The sequence below is a fragment of the Muntiacus reevesi genome, chromosome 1, assembly GCF_963930625.1.
Source record: "Muntiacus reevesi chromosome 1, mMunRee1.1, whole genome shotgun sequence".
Taxonomy (NCBI): domain Eukaryota; kingdom Metazoa; phylum Chordata; class Mammalia; order Artiodactyla; family Cervidae; genus Muntiacus; species Muntiacus reevesi.
This window is the reverse complement of record NC_089249.1, coordinates 82,891,363-82,910,203: the sequence shown is the minus strand read 5'-3', so window position 1 is coordinate 82,910,203 and position 18,841 is coordinate 82,891,363. Positions and strand designations below refer to the sequence as shown.

The window sequence follows — 18,841 nt, the reverse complement described above, 5'->3', positions numbered from 1 at the left end:
TTTCAGTTAAGTAAAACTGAATTGCTCTTCCTCTATCCACTGGGTTTTTTTTGTTTGTTTGTTTTTTAAAAAATATTATTTTATTAGTTGGAGGCCAATCACTTCACAACATTTCAGTGGGTTTTGTCATACATTGACATGAATCAGCCATAGAGTTACACGTATTCCCCATCCCGATCCCCCCTCCCACCTCCCTCTCCACCCGACTCCTCAGGGTCCTCCCAGTGCACCAGGCCCGAGCACTTGACTCATGCATCCCACCTGGGCTGGTGGTATGTTTCACCATAGATAATATACATGCTGTTCTTTCAAAACATCCCACCCTCACCTTCTCCCCCAGAGTTATGTCTCTGCTTTTTAATATGCTGTCTAGGTTGGTCATAACTTTTCTTCCAAGAAGCAAGCATCTTTTAATTTCAGGAATTCAGTCACCATCTGCAACGATTTTGGAGCCCAAAAAAATAGTCTATCACTGTTACCACTGTTTCCCCATCTATTTGCTGTGAAGTGATGGGACTGGATGCCATTATCTTAGTTTTCTGAATGTTGAGCTTTAAGCCAACTTTTTCACTCTCCTCTTTCACTTTCATCATGAGGCTCTTTAGTTCTTCTTTGCTTTCTGCTATAAGAGCAGTGTCATCTGCATATATGAGTTTATTGATACTTCTCCTGGCAATCTTGATTCCAGCTTGTGCTTCATCTGGCTCAGTGTTTCTCATGATGTACTCTGCACAGAAGTTAAATAAGCAGGGTGACAATATACAGCCTTGATGTACTCCTTTCCCAATTTGGAATCAGTCTGTTGTTCCATGTCCAGTTCTAACTGTTGCTTCCTGACCTGCATGCAGATTTCTCAGGAGGCAGGTCAGGTGGTCTGGTATTCCCATCTCTTTCAGAATTTTCCACAGTTTATTGTGATCCACAATCAAAGGCTTTGGCATAGTCAATAAAGCAGAAATAGATGTTTTTCTGGAACTCTCTCATTTTGTTGGTGATCCAGTGGATGTTGGCAACTTGATCTCTGGTTCCTCTGCCTTTTCTAAAACCAACTTGAACATCTGGAAGTTCACAGTTCATATACTGTTGAAGGCTGTTTTGAAGAATTTTGAGCATTACTTTGCTAGCGTGTGAGATGAGTGCAATTGTGCAGTCGTTTGAGCATTTTTTGGCATTGCCTTTCTTTGGGATTGGAATGAAAACTGACCTTTTCCAGTCTTGTGGCTACTGCTGAGTTTTCCAAATTTGCTGGCATATTGAGTGCAGCACTTTCACAGCATCATCTTTCAGGATTTGAAATAGCTCAACTGGAATTCCATCACATCCACTAGCTTTGTTCATAGTGATGCTTTCTAAGGCCCACTTGACTTCACATTCCAGGATGTCTGGCTCTAGGTGAGTGATCACACCATCATGACTATCTGGGTCGTGAAGATCTTTTTTGTACAGTTCTTCTGTTTATTCTTGCCACCACTTTTTAATATCTTATGCTTCTGTTAGGTTCATACCATTTCTGCCCTTTATTGAGCCCATCTTTACATGGAAGTTTCCCTTGGTATCTCTAATTTTCTTGACGAGATCTCTAGTCTTCCCCATTCTATTGTTTTCCTCTATTTCTTTGTACTGATCACTGAGGAAAGCTTTCTTATCTCTCCTTGCTATTCTTTGGAAGTCTGCATTCAAATGGGTATATCTTTCCTTTTCTCCTTTCCTTTTCACTTCTCTTCTTTTCATAGCTATTTGTAAGGCCTCCTCAGACAGCCATTTTGCTTTTTTGCTTTTCTTTTTCTTGGGGATGGTCTTGATCTTTGCCTCTTGTACAATGTCACAAACCTCTGTCCATAGTTCTCCAGGCACGCTGTCTATCAGATCTAATCCCTTGAATCTATTTCTCACTTCCACTGTATAATTGTAAGGGATTTGATTTAGGTCATATCTGAATGGTCCAGTAGTTTTCCTTACTTTCTTCAATTTAAGTCTGAATTTGGCAATGAGGATTTCATGATCTGAGCCACAGTCTGCTCTCAGATTTCTTTTTGCTGACTGTATAGAGCTTCTCCATCTTTGGCTGCAAAGAATAAAATCAATCTGATTTCGGTGTTGACCATTTTGTGATGTCCATGTGTAGAGTCTTCTCTTGTGTTGTTGGAAGAGGGTGTTTGCTATGACCAGTGTGTTCTCTTGGCAAAACTCTGTTACCATTTGTCCTGCTTCATTCTTACCAAAGCCAAATTTGCCTGTTACTCCAGGTATTTCTTGACTTCCTACTTTTGCATTCCACTCCCCTGTAAGGAAAAGGACATCTTTTTTGGGTGTTAGTTCTAGAATGTCTTGTAGGTTTTCATAGAACCATTCAACTTCAGCTTCTTCAGCATTACTGATTGGGGCATAGACTTGGATTACTGTGATATTGAATGGTTTGGCTTGGAAATGAACAGAGATCATTCTGTCATTTTTTAGATTACATCCAAGTACTGCATTTCGGACTCTTGTTGACTATGATGGCTACTCCATTTCTTTGAAGGGATTCTTGCCCAGAGTAGTAGATATAATGGCCATCTAAGTTAAATTCACCCATTCCAGTCCATTTTAGTTCACTGATTCCTAAAATGTTGATGTTCACTCTTGCCATCCCCTGTTTGACCACTTCCAATTTGCCTTGATTCATGGACCTAACATTCCGGTTCCTATATAATATTGCTCTTTACTGCATCGGATCTTGCTTCCATCACCAGTCACATCCACAGCTGGCTGTTGTTTTTACTTTGGCTCCATCTCTTCATTCTTTCTGGAGTTATTTCTCCACTGATCTCCAGTAGCATATTGGGCACCTACCGACCGGGGGAGTTCTTTCAGTGTCCTATCTTTTTGCCTTTTCATACTGTTTATGGGGCTCTCAAGGCAAGAATACTGAAGTGGTTTGCCATTCCCTTCTCCAGTGGACCACATGTTGCCATAACTCTCCACCATGACCCATCCGTCTTTGGTGGCCCTACATGGCATGGCTCATAGCTTCATTGAATTAGACAAGGCTGTGGTCCATGTGATCAGATTGGTTAGTTTTCTGTGATTGTGGTTTTCAGTCTGTCTGCCCTCTGATGGATAAGGATAAGAGGCTTATGGAAGCTTCCTGATGGGAGAGGCTGATTGAGGGGGATACTGGGTCTTGGTCTGATGGGCAGGGCCATGCTCAGTAAATGTTTAATCCAATTTTCAATTGATGGGTGGAGCTGTGTTCCCTCCCTGCTATTTACCTGGGGCCAAACTATGGTGGAGGTAATGAAGATAATGGTGACCTCCCTCAAAAGCTCCCAAGCATGTACCGCTGCACTCAGTTCCCCCAGCCCTGCAGCAGGCCACCACCAACCCACGCCTCCACTGGAGACTCCTGGACACTCACAGGCAAGTCTGGGTCAGTCTCTTGTGGGGTCACTGCTCCTTTCTCCTGGGTCTTGGTGCTCACAAGTTTCTGTTTGTGCCTTCCAAGAGTCTATTTCCCAGGCCTCTGTAAATTCTGGCAGCTCTGTGGTGGGTTAATGGCGACCTCCTCCAAGAGGCCTCATGCCATACCCAGGTCTGCTGCACCCAGGGCCCTGTCGCTGCGGCAGCCCACTGCTGACCCGCACCTCCTCAGGAGACACCCAAACACAGTTCTGTCTCAGTCTCTGTGGGGTCCCTGTATTTAGTCAAGAACAATAAACACATATGTCCGCTCAAAAACCTGTAGTTGAGTGGTTTTACCTGCAGTTGCTGAAAACTAAAAACAACCCACAGATTCTTCAACTAGTAAATGGATAAGCCAACTGTGAACATCTATATAATGGAAAAACTTAGCAGTAAAATGAAGCAAACTTCTAATATGCACCAACATGAATGAATGATGAGTGAAAGAAGCCAGTGTCAAAAGGCTATATGCTGCATAATTTAACCCGTAAGACAATCTGGTAAAGGCAAGCGTATAAGGTCAGAAATAGATCAGGAATTATGTCAGGGACAGGGTGATGTCTTGATTATGATGGTGCTTACACTTTATGTATTTGTCAAAACTCACAGGACTCTACACTAAAAAGGATGAATGTTACTGTACATAAGTTATACCTCCAGAAACCTGACTTTAACAAAAGAAATGAGTGTAAAATTTTCATATTTTTTTAAACTATACACCCTCTTTTGATTTTACTTCTAGAAAAGAGTTGAACAAATATGTAAATATATATGAACAATAATATTCTGATCGAAGTATTGTTTGTCACAGGTAAAAATTGAAAAAAAAGCTACCAGTCCAAAGCCACAGGATTGTTTAAACAGGTTTCTAATATACAATACTATGTAGTTAAAATTTCTGACAGAGATATACACTTACTGATACACAAAAGTGTTTACCAAATAGTGTCAAGGAAAAAGGTTATAATTATGTATATAGTTTGGTCTTATTTTTGTAAAAAAATATTTATACACACAAAATATGTGCATTTAGTTATAGCTTCATAGAAAAAAATTTGTAAGATAGCAGAATGGTAAGAGGGTTATCTCTAATTGGGAGAATTTTGAGTGATGTTATTTTTCTTTTTTGCTATTTTGAATCTTCTCTTTTCCTTAAAATAATCTTCTCTTTTCCTAAAAATAATCTCTTTTCCTTAAAATAGTCTTCTCTTTTCCTTAAAATAATCAGGTATTATTTTTTAAAATAACATTTAAGAGGAAAAGAGACAAGACATTACTAAGATCTGATATTCTCTACCATTCTGGAACAAACTCCAACATTTCCTTTTCATTTTTTAAAAAAGGAGTAAACAGTCATTTCTTCCCCATGTGTATGGATTTGTAACCAACCTGTGACAATGCTATTTAAATAAAACACATGAAACAATAAGCATGTTTGATAGTAGAAAATGAGGGGAAAGGGGAGAATTAATAACTGCATTTCACGTGTGCAGCTGTTGCCAGAAATTACTTGAAGCTTTTTAAAAAAAGGTTTGTTGATTTTGTATTTCCTCCTCAAAGCAATGCCTCCCCTCCAGCTGCAAGGAATAGGCAGAAGCAGCCAGAGTCAAAAATGTCACCAGTTTTAAAAAATTTTGGTTTTGTTTTTAAAGTCTCAACGCATTTTGAGTAATGAGTCTGTCAGAGTCTGATTCTTTGTCCTAGTAATATTTCCATATGACCCCAGTCAAGTCATTTTACCCTTCAAGACTCATGCTTTAAAAAAAAAAAAAAAAAAGTATAGATATTTAGAAGCAAATAAAATGTCAGTGAAAGCACAGCCTTTTCTTTGCTTTAAGGTTTCAAAGAAAACCAAATCATTTGTCACTATCTGATCTGAGAACAGACTAATTATTTGGGGGATGATTAAGCCAGTAGTGAGGGTGTCCCAGTAGCTCAGAGGTAAAGAGTTTGCCTGCAATGCAGGAGATGCAGGAGCCAAGGGTTCCATCCCTAGGTCTGGAAGATCCCCTGGAGGAGGGCATGGCAACGCACTCCAGTATTCTTGCATGGAGAATCCCATAGAGGAACCTGGCAGGCTACAGTCCATAGGGTCACAAAGAGTCGGACACAACTGAAGCGATTGAACACAGCACTAAGCCAGTGATAAGCTACCTGTGGTCACAAGATCTCATTTTGCTATATTATTCTCTGGTTCCCATTCCTACAGCAATTTGGACATAACAATTCTTTAAAAATCATAGGAAAAAATATCTTTAACTAGAATCTTCTCACTCCTGAAGGGAAGCAGCATAAGTGTTAGTCTCTTTTGTGTGAGTTGTCACACACAACCTTCATTTGGATTAGATGGATGGTAGAGAATAAAAAGAAAAGGGAAAAGTCAGGCAGAATGAGGAGGCCACCAGAGAAGCTGGAACAAATTATTATAATTTCCAGGGTGGCACTAGTGGTAAAGAACCCACCTGCCAATGCAGGAGACATAGGATACCTGGGTTTAATTCCAGGAGGCGGGAAGATCCCCTGGAGGAGGAAATGGCAACCCACTCCAGTATTCTTGCCAGGAGAATCCCATGGACAGAGGAGACTGGTGGGCTACAGTCCAGTTCAGTTCAGTCACTCGGTCCTGTCTGACTCTTTGTGACCCCATGGACTGCAGCACACCAGGTTCCCCTGTCCATCACCAACTCCTGAAGCTTGCTCAAACTCATGTCCATCAAGTCAGTGATACCATCCAACTATCTTGTCCTCTGTCGTCCCTTTTTCTTGCCTTCAATCTTTCCCAGTATTCTTTAGTTTGCCTTCAAACTAAAGAATCAGTTTTGCTCATCAGGTGGCCAAAGTATTGAAGTTTCAGCTTTAGCATCACTCTTTCCAATGAATATTCAGGACTGATTTCCTTTAGGATTGACTTGCTTGATCTTCTTGCAATCCAAGGGACTCTCAAGAGTCTTCTCCAACACTAATTACCCAACACTTCAATTCTTTGGTGCTCAGCTTTCTTCATAGTCCAACTCTCACATCCATACATGACTACTGGAAAAACCATCACTTGGACTGAATGGATCTTTGTTGGCAAAGTAATGTCTGTTTCTTAATATGCTGCCTAGATTGGTCATAGCTTCTCTTCCAAGGAGCAAGCGTCTTTTAATTTCATGGCTGCAGTCACCATCTGCAGTGATTTTGGAGCCCAAGAAAATAAAGTCTCTCACTGTTTCCATCGTTTCCCCATCTATTTGCCATGACGAGATGGAATTGGATGCCATGATCTTAGTTTTCTGAATGTTGAGTTTTAAGCCAACTTTTTCCCTCTCCTCTTTCACTTTCACCATGAGGCTCTTTAGTTCTTCTTTGCTTTCTGCCACAAGGGTGGTGTCATCTGCACATCTGAGGTTATTGTTCTCCCTGCAATCTTGATTCCAGCTTGTGCTTCATCTGGCCCAGTGTTTCTCACAATGTACTCTGCACATAAGTTAAATAAGCAGGCTGACAATATACAGCCTTGATGTACTCCTTTCCCAATTTGGAATCAGTCTGTTGTTCCATGTCCAGTTCTAACTGTTGCTTCCTGACCTGCATGCAGATTTCTTAAGAGGCAGGTTAAGTGGTCTGGTATTCCCATCTCTTTCAGAATTTTCCACAGTTTATTGTGATCCACACAGTCGAAGGCTTTGGCATAGTCAATAAAGCAGAAATAGATGTTTTTCTGGAACTCTCTTGCTTTTTCGATCATCCAGCAGATGTTGGCAATTTGATCTCTGGTTCCTCTGCCTTTTCTAAATCCAGCTTGAACATCTGGAAGTTCACGGTTCATGTACTGTTGAAGCCTGGCTTGGAGAATTTTGAGCATTACTTTGCTAGCGTGTGAGATGAGTGCAAATGTGTGGGAGTCTGAGCATTCTTTGGCATTGCTTTTCTTTGGGATTGGAATGAAAACATCTTTTCCAGTCCTGTGGCCACTGCTGAGTTTCCCAAATTTGCTGGTATATTGAGTGCAGCACTTTAACAGCATCATCTTTTAGGATTTGAAGTAGCTCAACTGGAATTCCATCACCTCCACTACAGTCCATGGGGTTGCAAAAGTCGGACACGACTGAACGACTTAGCATGCATGCATCATGATATCCTTCCTTGAAGGGAAGGCAGCTTCTTAAATATATTAAGGAAAACCCTGCTTCGACACAACATATTCTTTGGTGTCACTCTTAGAGACAATGAAGCATGGGTCTGCCTGCTGTGGAGTGGCATTTTTAATGTTCTTATATATAACTGTAGGCCCAGGCTATGCGACCATCACAAGACTGTTGACATCAGGTAAAGAAAATTTCACTACTAATTGCCCATTCCCCTTGGTTCCCATAACACTTCTCATGGTTTTATTCTGATAATTGGGTAAGGTATCTGCATCCCCTAAAAAGACGGTGAAATTCTTGAGGGCCAGGATTGTGGCTTATTAATTTTTTATTTCTAGAGTCTTCCCTGTTGCCTAGCATGTAGAAGTACTCAATGTATGTTTGTAAATTAGTGACGGTATTGTTGCTAACCTCTGCAAAAGTGACTGCAAAGAACAATTCTAGTTGGCTAGAATCTCTACAGAGAATGGCAAACTCCTGGGAATTCCCTGGTGGTCTGGTGGTTAGGACTCGGCGCTTTCACTGCCATGGCCAGTTTCAATCCCTTCCAGAGAACTAAGATCTTGCAAGCCACGTGGTGCAGCCAAAACAAACCAAATGGTAAGCTGTTTATCACCTCTGCTCCTTCGGTGGATACTGAGCATTGATTCTCAAATGTGGACCCTCAGACCAGTACCATCTAACAGGTCCCCAGGTGACCTGTTAGAAATGTAAATCTCTGGGCCACTCTCACCTTCTGAGGACTCACATTCTGCCTATGGAATGTGCCCTCTACTTTACTATTCCTCACTTTAGTATGGCTTGCTCTTGAATTCTTTCCTGTGCTGATCCAAGGACACTCACTTGACAGCCTGTCCCCGGGAATTTGACTAAGACCTGGGACATGACCATCCTCTTGTGCCCCATTTTCCTGCAACCTCTTTACAAGGTATATTAATAAATCTACTTCGTGTGTGTGTGTATGTGCATGCTCAGTCATCTCCAACTCTTTGCGACCCCATGCACTGCAGCCCACCAGGCTCCTATGTCCATGGAATTTTCCAGGCAAGAATACTGGAGTGGGTTGCCATTATCTTCTCTGGGGGATCGTTCCAATCCAGGGATCAAACCTGTAGCTCTTGCGACTCCTGCATTGGTAGGTGGATTCTTTACCACTAGTGCTACCTGAGAAGCAAATCGACCTCTTACCTATCAAAAAAATGCAAATCTCTGGACATACCTCAGACCTACAGAATCAGAAACCTTGGGGGCAGAGGCCCAGAAATTGGTATTTTAACAAGCTTTCCGGGTGATTCTGATGCACAATGATGTTTGAGAACCCAAAGGGGAAAGTTCAATGGTGCCTAAGTCCTTATCCTGGTTTAGCTTAGCAGTTATATACCTAGCCAAGGGAGAATCCATAAATCCCTCAAAACTCAGTCTTTAAAGAGTATAACAAGGGAGCTGAAATGATGATTGAGGACCCTTCTAGCCTAAAATTCTGAGAAAAGGCAGAAAGTAAATAAATGTTCCAATGACCAGATGCATTTATTCAATCAGCAAATATTTATGTACCAGGCAGTGCTCTGAGCACGGAATCAGTGTATGACACAAATTTACTCCTTTTTAATTAAAACTGTTCAGACCACAACCTTGGAACTGTCTTCTGTCTATAAGATTCTTATACTGTATCTGCCATGCAATGTGAACTGGAAAACCAAGAAATGACCCAAAAGAGTTCTGGCCACCTTCTCCCCTAAATTACTTTGACTTAAATTCTTGAAAGCTTCTGTGTTTGTTTAAGAGCCTTCAGTACCAGTGTGTTAGAAGACAAGAGAGTGATAATAAATGTGAGTATCAAAATAGACTATCTCTGGATCTGTGTTACTTACGTCACAAAGTTGCTTGCTCTTTTCGGAAACTGAATCCATCTAATTCTGTCTCCTCATCGATTCTCTCTTCTAGGCAGTGAGTCACCAGCTGGACTGTTTGAGTAGGTTCCCTGTGTTGACTATCCTCTTTCCTTCTGATCTGGCCTCCCTCCCTGACTTTCATTTTCCCCACCACACAAACTCAGAGCACTTAGTGGGTTTTTGTAAGGTGTTTTAGACTATTTAGTCAGTTTAAATATCGTTTTAAAAAAGGACCTTTTAAGAAAAACCAACCCAGAAGTCACCACACTGGGATACCATTGATTCTCTGCCCAGTTCACATTTCACTGCATTTGGAAGGACAGGAGATGGCGCCAGAAAGCCACTTTGGTTTCGAGTGGAGTTTCTCACCAAGCTCATAGTGGGCAAAGGGCTAGAGAGGGAGACCTAGGAATTGAAACAAAACCGCCAGTTTGAGTAGCAACTAAGGTGGGGGGAGGTGAGGTGGGAAGAGTTTTTTGTTTGTTTTTTTTAACATATAATGGTCCTCTTGACACTACTCCAAATCAGCCCAGTGACAAAAGAAATATCCACAGTAAAGTCAAAAATAAAAATAAAGACAATGCCAATAAAAATTTTAAAAATAAATAAATACAGGCAACCCCCTGGAGTTTGCCGCGTTTCCCCTTTTTCCTACATACCAGGGCCTTTGTCCATTGGGGAAACACAAGGGCCGGGAGGGGCTGCTCACTCCCAAGTGGGAAGGCGCTGATTTGAGGCTGAGACATCTCTGTGAAACGGTATCCACTTGTATAGGCAAAATCCCAAAGCCCACCAGCAGTGAAATACTTCTGAGAAGGAATCACTTGCAAAACATTTTGAACTGGAACTTTAAAAGTTTAAAAAATTCATAGACAACCAGGAGGTGGCGCCTGACAAGACACTTGATCTATCTTGGGAGGCTGCATCGCAGCCCAGGACACTCCAGGGAACTTTGTCCTGCCAGAGGTCATTCTGTCCAGGCCTCTTCTTTCCTGCTTTGCAAAAGAGGTTGCTTTCTTTTTTCTGTTCCTCTTTGTTAATGGTCCTGACTCCCAGGAAGTCTAATTTACACTTTAAGCCTTTTCTTCTTCCTAGATGGGATGAGAGGGGTTTGGGGGGAACCTCAAAACATACAATTTTTCTGGAAGGGAAAAATAATTTGAAGGGTGATGAAAGAATTAAAAAGGATATGGCATCTGCAAAATGGCTTTGCTTTGCAGATCAATCACAGTGGACAGAAAAGCACCCAGGCTCCTGTTTCAGCAGGGACTGATGATGTAGCATATGCATTATTTCTGTTCACTTGGCTTTTATCCGGCCCCCTTATTTAGCTTCTGCTCCCTTTGTTTTGACTATTTATTGCTATGGGGCAGGAGCAAGGAGGGCAGAGGGAGCTCACATGGGTGCCTCCTCCAGGCTGAGATTCTGGCACGGGAAAGGAGAACTGGGGCCAGTGTCTGGCCTGAGGTTATCTTTGGGTCTCACTGTCCATAATGAGGGATTTAGAATGTACATTCCAATCAGGATTTCCAGTCCCGTGGGGGAACAAGCACCAGCCTGCATTCCTGAGATTCAACGGCCTCTCTGCCCCACTCGCCCAGCTCTCCGGTGGCAGGTCTCACTCAGTCGCCAAAGTCCTGCCCCAGCCTTTGGTTGGGCGAGTGGGAAGACCCTGGGCCCCTCTCCCACTCCAATGTGAGCACATGGTCTCTCTCTGCTCCCTCCACTCTCGGAGCCTGGAGTCCACCTTTTTTTTTTTTTTTATGGTGGTAGTGATTGTTTCTAAGGTCTCCCCGCCTCTCCTCCTGCCCTGGCCACCATGCCCGGGGTCTGTGTCCTCTTCAGTGACAAAAGCCGCCCTAGATCTGGCTCCCTGGGGAGGGAGGTGGCTGGGTCTGGCAGTTGCAGCCGCCGTCTCTTCATGGTGCTGCTGCAGCCCCTCCCCCGCTGGGCACACAAATGGGCTTTATCCAGCAAACAAAACCACCCCCCACCCAGGCCACAAAGGCACGTGGACCCAGCCTCACCGTGGGAAGGGGGTGGTGACAGGCGCAGGAGAAAGCGCTCCAAACGAGCTCTCCTCTCCTGTCTCACTTCTCTTCCTCACTTTCCACAACCAAGGTTTCAGACCTTGATTCCTACCCTCCAGCTGCACCCTGAGTCCCCCAACTCCCTTTAACTCCGCACTCTTCCTATTCCAGGGCACCTCACATTCTGCAGGGGTTTGGGCACGGGTCCTCCCGCTATCTGCCCCACACCCAGGGAGTGGCCCCTCAGAGGAGAAGTCAAAGTCCCTAGGAGGGGGACTGGACGGGACCCCAAAGGATTGGACCCCCAAAACCTCCATTCCAGCTCCTTCCCCTTCCCAGGGACACCTTTCTCCACAGTGTCAGTGTGGATAGCAGAGGAAGGAAGAGCTCACCCTAGCTGGGTTCCTGAGCCGGGGCCAGGGCTCCCGTTTTCACAGTCGCGCTCTCCTCTGAGCAGGGACATCCTGCATGCTTAATCGGCTATTTAAGGAGCTGTTCGCCAGCAACCCAGGCAGCCCCCCCCACCCCACGTACACCCGTCCAGAGCCACCTTAAAAGCAGGAGGCAACTGGAAGTAGCTGGCCAGCAAGTGAAGACTGCAAAGAGAGGTAAAAAGAGAGAGGGCAGAAAGAGAAGCAACGAGAGATTTATCCTGGGACCAGAAACTCACGGTACCCCCACTGAAAACCAAATCCCCTGGAAGCCCGCAGAGACACAAAGACAGCAAGAGAGAAAGACAAATACATTCAACTCCAGGAAACTCCTGTCCTCCCCCCAACCCTCTCTCTCTCTTTCTCCCCACCCCCCCTCCCTCTCTCTCCCCTCCCCTCCCCCTCTCTCTCCCTGCCCTAGTCCTCTAGTCCCCAGGCCCCCAGTACCTCGCACTCCTCCGGGCACACCATGTTGTTCTTCACCCTCCTGCTAGAGGTGATTTGGACCCTGACTGCCAACGGGGGTAGGTACATCTGGGTGTCTGTGTGTCTGTCTCTGCTGATGTACACATGTTGCCTTGCATGTTTAATGGAGGAGGAGTGTAAAAGGAAGCCTGGGGGCTAGAATAATAGGCTCAGGCTCAGGGATGGAGGGAAAGAGAAGAAGACTCGGGAGGAGACCACTGTCCTTCTTTGCTCTTTGCTTTTCCAGCCTTGTTGTGGGTGGGGATGGGGGCAAACTAGCCCGGGGCAGGATATGTACACAAGCCTCCCGCAGAATCGATTTGCAGGCTACAAAGTCTCTTCCGAGCTCTTTCCCCACTGCCCTAGTCCCAGGCTACCCTCCCGGCCTTCTTTATTTACAAACTCATCCAATTAGGGAGCCAAAGAAGCCTGGAGTGAAAGGATAGAGGACTCATGGAGCGGGTGGTCAGGGGAGTATTCCTGCAGCTCCTGGCAAACTCAGACCCCATCCCTGACTACGAACCTCATGGCCTTTCTAGGTGCGTGTGTGCTAAGTCACTTCAGTCAGGTCTGACTCTTTGCGACCCTATGGACTGTAGCCCACCAGGCTCCTCTGTCCATGGAATTCTCCAGGCAAGAGTACTGGAGTGGTCTCTGTTCCATGGGGCGACCGATTTCCTGGCTTTTCCTGAAAGCAGTAGCATTAATAGTCCATATTGTTAGTCCCTTTACAACTCACAAAGGACTTTCAGGAGCTCCCAGGAGAGGAGGAGGGACTCTCGGGGGGAATGCCTGAGGTGTTCCAGGAAAGTCCCCAGGACCCTTACCGCTCATTTCTGTGATCCCTGTGTCTAGTGCAGTATCCAGCACACAGCAGATGTGGAATTAAGATGTGTTGGAAGAACAGGGTTGGGAGGTGTCTGGAGGGCAGATGGAAAATGCAAAGAAGATGACTGGGTGGAGGGGCACCTAGTCAAGGAGAGCTGCAAATTCTACCTGAGGAGGAAGGAAAAAAAATCAGGAAAGGGGAGGAAGAGATACAAGACCAGTGTGTTGAGAATTTGGTGGGAGGGAAAGGGCAAGGCTGTTAGTCTGCCCAGAACCAGGGAGTTTGAGTTGTTGAGGTGTCCCACTGAGATGGTGAGTGCAAGGCTGCCTCCAGCCATCCCCTGGGTTGCTTTTCAGAATTGTGTGAACTGAGGGATGAGCCAGTCGAAGAGCCCAGTGATGAGATCAAGGATATCTTAGCAGTCTAAGGGATTTATTTAAGGGAATAAGAGAGCAGAGGTTGCAGGGGGCAGGGGGCAGAGGGTGGAGATTTAGAATTTTTCTCCAAAGTTTCTAGCAATTTGAAAAATGCAGAGACAACCTGCAGGAAGGCCTCCTTTTCCCCTTGAAGCAGTTTGGCCCTGGGTGAGGGCTGCACCAGCAGACCCCAGACCTCCCATCCAGAAGACAGGACTGCATGAGAGCCTGGCATGTGACCCGGCTGGCAGCTCTCATTTCCACACACAATGCTTTACTTTCATCCTGTCCCTGCCAGCCTGGCTGCCTGTGCCTACCCATCACCCTCCACGTAGAGTAGACCCTGCCTGACTCCCACCTCTCCTAGTCATCTGCAAACCTAGGGAGCAGAAGTTCCTGGTGATGGGGAAAGCTTGCTTTAGAGTTACTGGGACAAGAAGGAGAAACGTAAATGTTCATTTACAGCTCAATGCCTGGGTTTGTACATTTACAAAGCTCAGTGCCTGGGTTTGTACAAAGCTTCAAAGCAAAGGAATCATCGCCTTCTCCTCTCAGCAACATGGCCCCCAACTCTGAACTTCCTGCCCCTCCCCTTGTTCCAGTCCCCTTCCTCCAAACCCTCTGCCTACACCCTCACCTCAGCCCAAGTGTTAGACTGGCTTGGCACAGGCTAGAGAAAAGTGAGGGTTGGGTATTTTGCACACTTGGATCCAGGTTAATTTTAGTCTCCTGGCTTTATCTCTTTTCAATTCTCCTCCCCCTTTACTCAGCCAGCACAAGCGCAGCCTGGCTGGAGATTTTAAATAGACCCCCCGACCTTTCCACTGCGGTGTCCAATTTCAGGGCTTCCTTTGGGAAGTGCTGGAAGGAGGGAGGAGAAAGGGGGGGGGGGAGTGGAGGAGCTCCCTGCCTCAGGCTGTGCTGGCTGTAACTCAAGTTACTCTGCCTTGCAGGTCAACACTGGACGTATGAGGGTGAGAGCAGAACCCCAGGCCTACGACACCCCTTCCTCACTGGGACCTCTTCACCTGGCGGGAAGACTTACACCACGTGGGTGGGGAGGTTTCCGTTAGCTTTTCATCCTAGCTCCTCCCTTCCCCAACTCCCCATGCCCCAGCTTTCGCTCAGATTGATTCTTAGACCCTGTTCTAAGCATCAAATCCCACACCCCCTGATTCAGCAGAAAAGCCAGTTATGTCCTCAATCAATCTCTGTGGGAGTGAGGGAGCTGGAGTGGAGAGGGAAGCGGGTGGGGGAAGATGCCATGAGCTTAGCTGCCAGTTCTCCTCCTTGCTCTTTCTATCCTGATCACTCCCACCCCCACCTGAATCTGGAACTGGGACAGAGCCTGAGGTCAGGGGTGAGGGAGAGGCCAGCAGGACAGTGTGTGACCCTGGCAGAGGTCTTTTCAACTTAACCAAGTCCCTGAGTCAATGCAAGTTCCAGTGTGAAAGCAAGGAGTCAACGATGGGAAGTCAGCAGGTCTGAATCTTAAGGCCACTTGATAGGGGTTCCCCAGAGACCCTACCTCTCTAGAATAATTTTCCCAGTTTTCCTGCTGCTACTCAAATCCACCTCTGGCTCTGCGGACTTTCTATCCATCTCCTCTTCCTCTCATTAGCTTTCGTATCCTTCAACAAGAGAAGCAGTAAGTAAAGGCAACTGCTCCTCACTCATCAGGAGAGCAGAGGAATCATCACTGCCCCTGCATAGGCGATGGGAAGGAATTGCCGCAGGACTCCCCCTCACCCAGCCCCGCATAACTGAGGGCTTCATATGGGGTGGAGGGAAGTGCATGTCTGCCTCCACGTAGGTAAATAGTTTGGCGGAGGTTTGCTGAAGGGTGGTTGGGGCTGGAGGGTAAGACAAATGTCTGTGATAACCCCACCAGGTCCACATGGTCAAGAACACTGGCCCGCCTCTTACCCTGAATGTGGAAGCAATGCCCAGTCCCCCATCAATATCCAGACAGACAGTGTGACTTTTGACCCTGACTTGCTACCTCTGCAGCCCCATGGATATGAACAGCCTGGCACTGAGCCTTTGAACCTGCACAATAATGGCCACACAGGTAAAAAGACCTGGCCTCCAAGGAGATGTAAGCTTCAATTCCAATCTTAGGAGTCAGAGGTGAAGAAGCATTCTCCTAACTTCTAAATTCTCAGAAGGTTTTATCTATAAATTTGGAGACAAGAGAATGGGGATGAGACTCCTGTAGCCAAAGGTGGTCGAGGGGTGGGTGAGCATCATAGTACTGCCTTGATCTTCACTAGAGAGGCAGTGGCTGGGACTTTCAGCCAGGCATCCAGTGGTTAAGACTCCAGGCTCCCACTGCAGGGGGCACAGGTTCAATCCCTAGTTGGGGGACTAAGATCCCACATGCCAATGCCCCAGGGTGCCACCAAAAAAAAAGCAGTGTCCTATGGGAAGAACAGAGGATGATATGGTTGAATGGCATCACTGACTCCATGGACAAGTACTTGAGCAAACTCCAGGAGATAGTGAAGGACAGGGAAGCCTGGAGTGCTGCAGTCCACAGGGTCTCAGAGTTGGACACAACTGAGCGACTGAACAACATGGGAAGAACTGGGTGCTGTGCAGAGAGACAGAAAAGGTCAGCCAAGTTTCCCAAGAAGTGATGGCAACTGGGGGGGGGGGGGGCAGGGTAGGAATGCATCCACATTACTCCACCAACCCTAACTACTTGCTCTCTTTCCCTCACAGTACAACTCTCTCTGCCCTCTACCCTTTATCTGGAAGGACTTCCCCGAAAATATGTAGCTGCCCAGCTCCACCTGCACTGGGGTCAGAAAGGAACTCCCTGGGGGTCAGAGCACCTGGTCAACGGCAAAGCCACAGCTGCAGAGGTACCAGGAGCAAGGCTTGGATTAGGATGTAGTGGTAGGCACTGTCGGTGCCAGGCATCTGGAAACTGGAACAGTCACACTTGGGGTGAAAGGGCAAGCTTTGTGGGGCAGATTTACTGCATGCGAGAGGTGGTGGTGGTGGTGGTGGCGGTGGCTAGGATGAAAGCCTTTGGGACTGGGTAGTGGAGAAACATCAAATGATTCAATTCCCTGTCCTCTCTCTTAGCTCCACATTGTACATTATGATTCTGAGTCCTACGAAAGCCTGAGTGAGGCTGCTCAGAGGCCTCAGGGCCTGGCTGTCTTGGGCATCCTCATTGAGGTCAGTGGCCCCCAATCCCTCCGAGGCCCCCCTCCACTCCCTCTGCATCCCTCAGTCCTATTCTGTCCATGTCTGCTGCTGGTCATCCTCCCAAGACAAGTCAGCAACCCATTTAGACCATGTATCCTACACACAATTGTCTGACTTCCAACATGGACTCATCCTGAACACTCCCACTTCTTCCCCATCCAGGTGGGTGAGACTAAGAATCCAGCTTATGAACACATTCTGAGTCACTTGCATGAAATCAAGCACAAAGGTGAGCCCTTAAAATCTATCTTAAGACAAAGTCACATTAGACTTCAGGGAAATTTCTCAAGGCCTGAGAGGCCTGGGATGAGGCAGTGAGTTAGGGACCAAGGGGTTTGCTTCTAGCAGCCCTGTCTAAGTAAGCGAGGGTGCAGTGAGAGGGAGATGAGCCCAAGACTGTCCCTGCCCAGATCAGAAGACCTCTGTGCCTCCCTTCAATGTGAGAGGGCTGCTCCCACCGCTGCTGGCGCAGTACTTCCGTTACAACGGTTCGCTCACCACTCCGCCCTGCTACCAGAGTGTGCTCTGGACGGTCTTCCATCGAAGGGCCCAGATTTCCATGGAACAGGTGAGCAGTGAAGAGGTGAAGTGGCAGAGTTGTAACCTCAAACCCTTCCCCACTCCCCAAAGCAAAGGCTGCTCGTCCAAGCTCCACACTTCTGCTTCTCAGCTGGAAAAGCTTCGGGAGACACTGTTCTCCACGGAGGAGGAGCCCTCTGAGCCCCTGGTACAGAACTACCGAGCCCCCCAGCCTCTCAATCAGCGGATGGTCTTTGCTTCTTTCATCCAAGGTGACTGTACAGGGCTTGGAAAAGGGGATGGGAAACTGGGGGATTCAATGGCAGGAACTAGGATGCCTCTAGGAAGGAAAAGGCTAACGGGGGAAGGGATTCCCAGGCCTTGCTTGGACTGGGACCCACCATACCCCCCAGGGCTGGCGCAGGGCAGCTTCCAGCTGGGTGGGGATCTGGTCTCACTGACCCAGGTTTTCTTCCCTTGCAGTGGGACCCTCGTATACCACAGGTAAGACGGTCTTTCCCAGGTATCGAGGTGTGGGGTACAGGGTATGGTGCTCCTCAGCAAGTTAGGGAAAGGCTCACCATCTATGTCAGTCCTAGGCAGACACCCTCCATCTCTCTCCCAGGTGAAATGCTGAGTTTGGGAGTAGGAATCCTGGTTGGCTGTCTCTGCCTTCTGCTGGCTGTTTATTTCATCGTTAGAAAGATCCGGTGAGGTCCTACTCTCCATCCTTCCAGTCCTTTCTTTTGTCCTGAAAAGCATGCTCCTCTAATCTGTTTCACATCGGACACTAGGCATTTCCACGAACCACTCTCCCTTCCAGGAGGAAGAGACTAAGAAACCGGAAAAGTGTGGTCTTCACCTCAGCACGAGCCACCGAGGCATAGACTCCTTCCTGGACACTTCAGATGCCTTCCACTTGCTCGGCTGTCAGGGTGCTTGTCAAGTGAGGCGCCGGGACTGGCCAGGAAATAGTGTAGGAGTAGGCCAACACCCCTTTTTCCTCCAGACAGTCCCTACACAGAAGTATGGACAGGCTCTCATTCAAGGATGACCAACAGAACCTTCAGCCTCTTAGAACATGGAGATCAGGACAGCCCTATGGTGACAATGCAGAGGGTCAACTGTGTATAGTTGTAGGGGGATGTGGCCCTGTCCCTAGATATAGCTGTAAGATCTCCCCTTAGGAAAAAGGGTTGCTGCTGTTTTTTGTTTTTTTTTTCCGATCAATATATTTGGAAATTAAAGCTGCTGACCCCACATCTGGCTTTACTTCTGGAGCTCTTGAGAATGGGAGTGTTTCTTAATGCCTCAGGTGGCAGAGGTGGGCAAACGGAAGCATGGGTGAGTAACTCCTTTTACTCCAATCCTGGAGGAGGGGAGATCCACTTCTGGAAGATGCTTAACCCAGAGTTTCTGACATGAGTTCAGACTCCCTGCCCTCGCATCAAAGCTATCCTTGGAGGGAA

The 18,841-nt window shown here is 46.6% G+C and overlaps 1 protein-coding gene across 2 annotated transcripts; it reads left to right on the top strand.

Annotated features, from left to right (window-relative positions):
- The first annotated feature begins 12,053 nt into the window (after positions 1-12,053).
- Positions 12,054-18,652, top strand: CA14 (carbonic anhydrase 14). Of its 2 annotated transcripts, none has more exons than XM_065905108.1 (11): positions 12,054-12,448; positions 14,588-14,608; positions 15,526-15,705; positions 16,359-16,501; positions 16,728-16,823; positions 17,016-17,082; positions 17,264-17,421; positions 17,524-17,644; positions 17,856-17,876; positions 17,998-18,082; positions 18,196-18,652. In XM_065905108.1, exons 1-11 carry the CDS (start codon positions 12,394-12,396, stop codon positions 18,257-18,259), a joined length of 1,011 nt encoding a protein of 336 aa, XP_065761180.1. In that variant the 5' UTR covers positions 12,054-12,393; the 3' UTR covers positions 18,260-18,652. The 2 variants fall into 2 exon arrangements, with proteins under 2 accessions (XP_065761180.1, XP_065761179.1); XM_065905107.1 differs by having other exon boundaries at positions 14,588-14,684.
- The last annotated feature ends 189 nt before the right edge of the window (positions 18,653-18,841 follow it).